This window comes from Fukomys damarensis, unplaced genomic scaffold (assembly GCF_012274545.1).
Source record: "Fukomys damarensis isolate Sample0158 unplaced genomic scaffold, DMR_v1.0_HiC HiC_scaffold_38, whole genome shotgun sequence".
In the NCBI taxonomy this organism is placed as follows: Eukaryota; Metazoa; Chordata; class Mammalia; order Rodentia; family Bathyergidae; genus Fukomys; species Fukomys damarensis.
In genome coordinates this window covers 50,908,901-50,918,675 of record NW_022900950.1, presented here as the reverse complement: position 1 = coordinate 50,918,675, position 9,775 = coordinate 50,908,901, and the positions used below count along the sequence as shown (strand labels likewise).

Here is a 9,775-nt window from a genome sequence, read left to right as displayed (position 1 = left end):
TGTAAAAAATACTGGTAGAATCATTTGATTGAATTTTGTTAGGTCCTGTGCATATAGAGCTAAATTTTACTGCTAGTACAATATTGTAAAAATAGATTAGTGACTGTTTCATTCTCAAGGAATATAGATTTAGTTCTATATACTTTGTTGCTAGCATTGAGTGAGAATAAAAAGTACTGCTTCTACAAATACAAATAGCATTACCTCAAATTTATTATTTACTGTGTGGCAGATCTTATGCCAAGTGCTTTAATGCAGTTTGTCTCTGGTGAATTTTACCCCTTTTGGAGGAGACAGCTCATTGTTGGTGACCCTAGGGTGGCACCTCAGCATAGCTCCTGTGTCCTGCTGAGCTCCTAATGGCAGCATATAGTTGTTGGTGACACTTAGACACAAGATAGATACTCACTGGGTTTGAGAAACTTAATTCTTGCTGGGCCTCAGTCCTTTCACACACTCAGGGATGATGTTACCGTCCAGGAAGAGTTTATATTACAGAACAAGTGATGCCCTAATAAACACATTTACCCATACCCAGCACCTTCCTGGTTCTCAAGTCATACTAGTGTGTGAGGAGGAAGCAACTCAGGGACCCTCTTGATCACTTTCTGCCTATAGCTTCCTAGTATTTCAAAAGGCCAGTTTTCCCACATCTCTGTTTTCTTCTTCTTCTTCTTTTTTTTTTCTGTTTTCTTCTTTGCTCTTTACAGTAGTCTTATGGTGCAGAGACTATCTGTGTCAGATAGCAGAAATTGAAGATTAGAAATATTAAGTAATTTGCTCTGTGTCTCACAGCTTTATAAGAGAGCAACAACAGGCTTCAAACCAGTTGCCCTGTAGTGTGCTTCACCTTGCAGTAACAGCAGCCCCATTTGAATCTATACTTGAAAACCTCACATTAAAGGATCATATTTCAAAATTGGTGGTGCATACTGTATTGAGCTTATTTTAGCTTGAACAGAAAATACTGTCTTCAGTGAAACATTTGTATTCAGAAACATAGACAGGAATAAGTTTCACAAGGCTTTGGATTTTGCCTTATATTGGGGAACCTTAAATGCCCTGAACTAAGAACTAAAAAACTAGACTTGAGCCTAACCAATGGGTCCTTCTGCTTTCCCCAGCATCTGCTTCCCTTTTCGTTCAGGTCTAAAACCAGCTTTTCTTTAGACTCAGATAAGTGAACACCTGGACTGTCTTTAGTAGTGGAGCACTAGAAATACTGTCGGTATAATGGTGCAAAGTGCAGCCTGTCCTTTGGGCTTTTCTGAGACTGATGGGAAACTCTGAAATTCTTCCTATTTATGGAATTTCAAACTTTGTCAACAAAAATGTAGGTGAAAACTGTGAGTGGTAGAAATGAGAGGAAGAGTCGGTTTGTTGATTAAATGTGGAGTGTGATTTGTTAACCTGGTTGGTTGGTCAGCTTTTCTGTTCGATCCTGAGAATGAGCTACTTTTGGGACACAGGTTTTCTTTCTTTCTTTCTGTTGGTAGTTCAACCAGAGGTACAAGTGAGAAAAATGTGTGTGATTTAGTGATTCACCATCACTGTTAGAAAGCCGTCTCAAAAATCATGTGTTACTAATAGTGTAACATTGGTATTGTATGTTTTGAGAGTAGCATTTAACATAGAGAGCCTAGTTAAAAGTGTTAGTGTTATATGGTGTTTATTAACCTCAGGTGATTTAGTGGAAATACTTTTTCTTTTTCAAAACCAATGAGATGGAAACCCAGTCGAGTTAAATTCAAAGAATTTTCAAGTTGCCTAAATATTTTGTGGTTTCTTTTTTCAAGCTCCCGATTGAAGACTCATGCAGCTTAACTTCCCATTCGCTGCCTATTGACCTGACTTCAATAGTGCCTGAATCTACAGAAGACATTCTCTTGAAGGGTTTTGCTTCCTTAGGAATGGAAGAAGAAAGAATTGAGACTGCACAGCAGGTGAATTGCAATATCTTTTCTAAGGATATTAGATTACTGTAGATGTCTCAGGATAGGCTAATAAAAAGGTTCTAATGAATAGGTGGATATAATTGACAATGTGAAATAGGAAGAAAAGGGCTAAAGGTGTAGGGGAAGTGGGAAGGGTAGGGAAAAGGAAATAAGGGAAAAGAAAAAATATGAGAAAAAGAAAAAGTGGAAAAGAAGTGTTTGTAAAGGGGGAGGGAGGGGTGAAGGGAGGGCAGGGACAAGGGGAAAAAATGAGAACCAAGACCTGTCATGTAAAGGTACAAGATCCCAATGATGAATGTAACTGTGTTGTATACCTAAAATGTACCAATAAACTCAATGTGAAAAAAACCATTAAAAAAAAACCGTGTGAACATATAACACCATAGTGATTATCAGTCAGATCTTTCTAGAACATTCTTGATTTTCTGTTAGTTGGAGCAATTAAGTATTTTCTTTTCTTTTCTTGATACTTGAAATTGAACCCAGGGCCTTTTCACTGAGATATATCTCTGCCCTTTTAAAATTAAAAAAAAATTTTTTTTTGAGATAAGATCTTGCTGAGTTGCCTGGGTTTGGCTAAAACTTGGAATCCTCCCGCACAGCCTCCTGGAGTACTGGGATTACAGACAGATGATATAGTTTAGCTCCATCTGTTTTTAAATAATAGATATTTTTCATAATGTTGGTAGTAGGGCCAGGATTCAAACTAATGGTTTAGGTTATGCCAAAGCCCATCTTTTAAAACTATATAATCTTATTTTCAAGTTTTTATTCTCAAATTTCTTACTAGATAACATTAATATTGACATTTACTTGAGGCTCTGTGCTAACTATTCAGATTTGGCAAACTAGGAAGTGAGTATTAGGAAGAAATGTTTATTTATTTTTTAATTGTGTCTCCAATACTCCTTTTACTGAACTTTCAAAATGGCTGATGTTTTTTAAAATCCTTTGTTTTTCTTAGCATGTAAATATTGCACATATAAAATTATCTTCTTCTGGTGTTTCAGTTACTTTCTTGTCATTGAGAAATAGTACTCACAATTTAAAGGAGAAATGTTTATTTTGTTTTTTTTTTAAATTGAGTTTATTGGTACATTTTAGGTATACAGTACAGTATAGTTACATTCATTGTTGGGATCTTGTACCTTTACATGACAGGTCTTGGTTCTCATTTTTTCCCCTTGTCCCTGCCCTCCCTTCACCCCCTCCTGCCTCCCCATTTACAAACACTTTATTTCCATTTTTTCATTTTCTCATATTTTTTTCTTATCCCTTATTATCGTTCCCCTACCCTTCCCACTCTCCCTACACCTTTAGTCCTTTTCTTCCTATTTCACATTGTCATTTATCTCATTAGGATCTTATGTACTATTATAGTTTGATAAAGTGTTTATTTTGGCTCACAGTTTGTAGAGGTTTCATTCATGATTGGCTGGTTCCAAGGCAGGTCAGCATGGCACAGGAGAAACAGCTCATGGTGTGGCAGTGGGAAGCAGAGATCAAGGAGGGGGCAGGAGATAGACCCTTCCAGGCCACATTCCCAGTGATTACCTCCTCCTACCAGGCTTCACCTCCCAACATCACATTGAGCTACAGACTCATCAATGGACTAATCCACTGATGAGTATCATTCGCCCATGATCCAGTCACCTTCTAAGAGCCGCACCTATGAGCATATGAGGCTTTGGGGCACATCTAGATATAAATCATAACGCCTGGCTTAAGGCTAATTATTTATGACTGAGCCTTAAACAATAAGACTAAGGTAGTGTCTACCCCTTTGTCTTATAGTTTAGCATGTATTCATGTTTTATTTTATCTTTTTTAGTTTAGTCAACAATATAATATTCTTTATTTTTTCAGTTTTTTTCATGGTTTGCAAAGCTGCAAACTCAGATGGATCAGGATGAAGGAACAAAATATAGGTATGTCAGATTCTTATATTTGTTGGATATTGTAATTTTTAGATCACAATCACCTCATATATTTCATATTCTCTGTCTTTAAACACATAAAGGTGTAGAGAAGATGCCAGCATGCACATTTTGTTTAAAAATAGCCAGAGAGAGGATTTGGGTCATTATAACTGGTATTAGAACTAGTGTGATTGAAAAAAAAGGTATCTCTGGAAAGCACCGGGTTAAAGTAATTGTACATGAACTTTAAGAGGTATTTGTTGCCTTCCTAGATAAGGAGAAACATTCACAGACATTAAGGATGGCTACCTTGATCGGGTTTAACTGTCTAGTTCTGGTTGTATATGCTCTTAGCTTGGGGAGACATAGTAATGTACAGATTCTAGCCATTTCAGGATTGTGGGTTGGTATTCATATTCAGTTAACATTTATTGACAGCTGTTATTACTGGGAAGCCTGTTAGGCTTTTTGATGTAATATCCCATTTAATCCTCATAGCAGCTGTGTGAGCCAAGATAATTATTATTTCTGTTTTACAAAAGAGTAAGCTGAGGCCTATAAATATTTAGTAAATTGCTCAATATCATACAGACTTAAGTAGAGCTGGGACTTGGACGCATGGCTTCCAGTTCCCAATCTGTAATTCTCCACAGCATCACACCATCTCTCAAAGGTGGCAGTGACCTGACAGAACTGACCAACCATGGATTGGCTTGGGATCTCACTCTTTGATAGTTGAGCCTTTACCTTATGTGTGAAAAGCCAGGTTAAAGTTAACTTTGTTGTTTCTTATAGTATCAGTGAATTGTCTTCTTAAGTATTGGGACATTTTATGACATAGCTTTTGCTATATTTCTGAGTATAATCAGTTTTGCTAATAGGTCAGACTTTCCTCCTGAAATTCAAGCTTGTGTGAAAAATGAGACTTTCTTGTTAAGTGAGTGTGCTTATTGGGGGAAAATATTTCCAATCCCTTTTGGTTCTGTTTTCTAGACAGATGAGGGATTACTTGTCTGGGTTTCAGGAGCAGTGTGATGCTATATTGAATGATGTAAACAGTGCTCTTCAGCATTTGGAGTCGTTGCAGAACCAGTATCTATTTGTGTCTAATAAGACAGGAACCCTCCATGAAGCCTGTGAGCAGCTCCTAAAAGAACAGGTAATTTGGAGTAGGAGGGAGGATGGGTCAGTGATTATAGTTAATATTTTATTTTAATGAATGCAGCTGCATTTTAATTCCTTAATCTCTTACATGTTGAACACTGCTCTGGATGAGGCCTTGTGCTAAGAATGCAGGGCAGCCTGCTTTTCAAATGAGGTCATGTGAAGAGGGACAGACAAGCACTCCTATGTTGTGAGTGTTAGGTCTCAGTGTAGTGTCAGAATCAGTGGATCTGTTATCTTGTTCTGTCCATTCTTATTAACATTTCACGAACAAGCAATTGAACTGATTGAAGTTGCACTGAAACTGGTGTCTTAGAAGTAAAATATTGAAAACTCAGCATGTCTCAGAATTTTCTCTGTATGTATTTTATGTGTTTTTGAAGGCAGTCATTTATTATTTTATAAATCATGAAATTTACTCTTAAGTATTACCTCTTTTAATTCATGACCACAGAAATATTTGACTATTGGGAAATCTGTAAACCTACATGTCTTATATAAATCTGTTGATAATCTGGAGACTGGAGTGTTAATTCTCATATTCTTATAGTAATTGATTTTTCTCTTTTAAAAATGCAAGTCGGAACTTGTTGATCTGGCTGAAAATATTCAACAAAAGCTTTCTTATTTTAATGAATTGGAAACTATTAATACAGTAAGTGCTTTTTACTTTTTTTGTAGTCAGTGATTTTTATATTCCCTCAGTATAATCCTCAAATTTAGAAATTAGCTTGAGTTATACTGTTACTTAAATGTATAGCGGGGCGTGGTGGCGCATGCCTGTAATCCCAGCGCTTGGGAGGCTGAGGCAGAAGGATTGCTGTGAGTTCGAGACCAGCCTGGGCTACATGGTGAGTTCCAGGTCAGTCTCAACTACATAGTGAGACCCTGCCTCAAAAAAAAAAAAAAAAGCTTGTTTACTAAGAGATATTCCTGTTTGTAACATGTGGAGATATTGTTACCAGTTGAGTTTTTAAAATATAGTTTAAATAATGTTTCTTAAATTTGTTGTTATTAAAGTCTTTTGATTTGTTGCCTCTTCTACCTTATCTTCAAACTATGAAGAAAATTGTAAGAAAAAATACTCAATTTTAAATCTTGCTGTGATTGTGCTAGTGAAAACATTTTTTGAACAAACTTCCATGTTTAGTTTGAAGACATGTAAAGTCTTATAATGTATACTTGTATCCTAAATAATAGTCCCCATAAAAACTGTTGTGTAAGTTATATTTCTGTTTCTGATTTATAAATTATAAATAAACCATGTTATTAAATTATTAAAATAAATATTACAGTTTAATAAAGGCATAGAAATAAAGCTAATAGCACAGAAGTGAAACCATGGAATGCAATGGAAATTAGTTTATTGCCAAGCTATTTGTATATCAAGTTATAAAATGATTGGCTAGTAATGTTTTACTTTTATAATACGACTGCTAAGAAACAACATAAGAAAATTGCCAGTGTTTGAAAGTGGAAAAATTTTATATGTTATAAAGTACTAGAAAGTGGGAAATGTAGGTACTTGATATAGTATTTCAATATAACATTGTGCAGTAGTACAGTAAAAATATTTGCTAATTCATGCAGAGCTCCATTAAAGCTTAGTAGGAATAAATTGATTTGAATCAGTATTCTTTTCTATTTGTTTCTTCTTTATTGTTGTCCATGGACTGTATTTGAGGATATTTTGATGACTTAAAATATACTGTCAACATCTTAGTACACTGTACTTTAACTTTTTTTTAAAATTCTAATTAGTAATATTAAACTTGTACCTGTATTTTGTTTTTATCACTTAACTAATTTTTTTTCTTTTTGGTCCTTTTGAAGAAATTGAATTCTCCTACTTTGTCTGTAAATAGTGAAGGATTTATACCTATGCTGGCCAAGTTAGATGACTGTATAACCTATATTTCATCTCATGTAAGTAATGGTATTTGTGTATGTTTCAGAGAAATCTTAACATTACCATTGTATTACTTTCTGTGTGCTACAATAATTATTTCTGCTGAAAGGAAAAATAATGTCAGCCCTCTATCCACAGGTTCTGTATCTATGGATTCCATGAACTGCAAATCATAAAGACTCAGGAGAAAACACTGCATCTGTACTCACCATGTACAGACTTTTTTGCTTGTCATTCCCTAAACAGTAGTGTGACAACTATTTACATAGCATTTGTATTGAATTGGGTTTTGTTTTTTAATTAATTAATTTTTTTTTGGTACCAGCTATCAAACTCAGGACTTTGCACTTTCAAGGCAGGCGGCGGAACCACTGAGCTAAATCCCCGGCCCTGAGTTGCATTTTATAAGTAATCTAGAAATACATTAAAGTAGATGAGATGTTGAATATAGATTATATGAAAACACTATGCCATTTTATATAAGGAACTTGTGCATCCATGGGTTTTTTTTTTTTATATTCTTGGGGGTCTTAGAGACAATTCTTTATGGATCCTAAGGGATGACTGTATGTATTTACAACATATTGAAGAAAAAGTAGTTAATTCTTCATTGTTATCATTAGTAGTATAAAAAGTACAGTACTTTTAGCTCCTGAGGCTGCCCCTAGTATAGAATTACTCTTGGCTGACTCATCTTTATTTTACTTGAAAGGATGAATCATTTTAAGTTGTTGATACCCTGGTGTGCAAGAAACTTCCTTGGAAATGGAAAATATTACTTGGGGGAATTAAAGCGACAAGCTCTTTGGAGGCCCCCCCCCCCGCATCATCCTGATGATTTATCTGAGGCCCTTTGCACTGAGCTACCTTCCCAGCGCTTTTTTATTTTTTGTTCTGAAAGGGTAGGTGTGAACTTGGTGATCTTTTAGCCTCAGCTTCCCAGAGAGCTGGGCTTATAGGCATGGTGACGCTTTTTGGTTTAATAATTCTGTCTCCAAGGATTTCTCTGTTCTTTCTCTAGTTGGACTTCACATATTAGTCTCATAGTCCAAGTGCTGAAAACTGCAGCTATTGAACCCCTTACTTTGTGCCAGGTATAGGGGATGATTTGGCTGTGACGAAGTGAGTCATAGTATTTATCTTCATGGAGCTCCTAAACTACATAAAATTTTTTTTTAAATGTTTGAACTTCATATATTGCTTTACCTAAAGGACACTTAGGTTTTTATTAAAATCTAGCTTTTTGTTAGTGTTTGTTTTTTCTTTGTAAATCTTTCTCTTTGTTTTACAGCCTAATTTTAAAGATTATCCTGTATACTTATTGAAGTTTAAACAGTGTCTTTCTAAAGCATTGCACCTCATGAAGACATACACTGTGAATACACTACAGACTCTCACAAATCAGTTACTTAAAAGGGTGAGTTAACTGATTCAACAACGTCTTTATTTTTGGTTCATTTATTGTCCATAATCTTTATCTAAGATTAATACTTTGTAATTGTTCTGAAGTTTTACTTTTTATTAATGGAGTTTTATTTATTTATTTAATTATTGTTTTTTTTGGTACTGGGGATCAAACTCAGGTCCTTGGGTTTGCAAGGCATGCGCTGGAACCACTGAGCTAAATCCCAGGCCCTAGGAGTTTTATTTGTAACAGGAGAAATGTCCTTATAAGACATGTCCCTTACAGTCTTATTTTCACATAATATTTAGCAGTATGAGTAGTATCTGGTAATATATGATAAATAATCAAATGAGCACATGCTTATAATCTCAGCACTCTAGAGGCTGAAGCAAGAGGATTGCTGCAAGGTCGAGGCCAGCCTGGACTCCATAGTGAGTTCAAGGCCAGCTGAAAAAAAAAATACAAAGTGTTTGTCATTTAAAACATTTCTATTTTATGAAAGTATTGGAAAAATACCAAAATGATGCAAGTGGTTCAGTCTGATAGATTATTTATTTATTAATTATCATTATTTTTTCTGGTGCTGGAGATTGAACCCAGGGCCATGTACATGCAAGAGGAGGGCTCTACCTCTGAATTACACTCCTTTCATTCTTTCTTTTTTTTTTTTTTTGTGGTACTGGGGATCAAACTCAGGACCTTGCACTTGCGAGGCAGGTGTGGTACCGTTGAGCTAAATCCCCAGCCCATACGCATGCCTATCCTAAATTTTCTTCTTAGCCTTTTTTTTTTTTTGGTGGTTTTTATATTTAGCAAACATTTTTATTGTGCATCTCCCTAATGTTTTAAATTGAAATAGGAAATGCATAGCAGCAAAAAGGAGATAGCTAAGTTCCTGTCCTCATGGTGCTTATATTCAGGAGAAATGATGAGTTAAAAAAGGAAACAAAGTAGCTACAGATTGTAGTAAGTGCTAGGTAGAAAGTTAGTAGGATGTTAGGTTAGGAAATAAGAGTAGAGCTAGCTGCGGTGGTCATTGAGTATATTTCTTTCCTATGAAAGTAGAACAAAATGGTTATTTATATTTTGCTTTTTAAGCTTACTTTCTGAAAAATGTGGAATGTCTTCTTGAACTTTTATTCAAAGCTAGTGATTTTTGAGTTGTGTTTTACTCTTTGTGTTGCTTCTAGCTGATGTAATAGCCAAAGTATTTTTTTAATATTTTGCAGAATTTTCAGTAACCTTAGGAGACTAATTTTTTTTTTTTTTTATTGAGTTTATTGGTACATTTAGGGATACAGTACAGTTACATTCATTGTTGGGATCATGTACCTTTACATGGCAAGTCTTGATTCTCATTTTTTTCCCCTTACCTCTGCCCTCCCTTCACCCCCTCCTCCCCTCCCCATCTACAAACACTTTA

At 35.3% G+C, this 9,775-nt stretch overlaps 1 protein-coding gene across 1 annotated transcript in view; it reads left to right on the top strand.

Moving 5' to 3' along the window:
• The first annotated feature begins 1,276 nt into the window (after positions 1–1,276).
• Cog3 (component of oligomeric golgi complex 3) overlaps positions 1,277–9,775 on the top strand; it is a 49,761-nt gene continuing 41,262 nt past the window's right edge. Inside the window, exons 1-7 of the mRNA XM_010637114.2 lie at positions 1,277–1,333; positions 1,797–1,943; positions 3,822–3,883; positions 4,868–5,033; positions 5,619–5,693; positions 6,872–6,964; positions 8,239–8,364. Of these exons, the coding sequence (XP_010635416.1) occupies positions 1,277–1,333; positions 1,797–1,943; positions 3,822–3,883; positions 4,868–5,033; positions 5,619–5,693; positions 6,872–6,964; positions 8,239–8,364 (726 nt within the window). The remainder of the gene's footprint in view (positions 1,334–1,796; positions 1,944–3,821; positions 3,884–4,867; positions 5,034–5,618; positions 5,694–6,871; positions 6,965–8,238; positions 8,365–9,775) is intronic.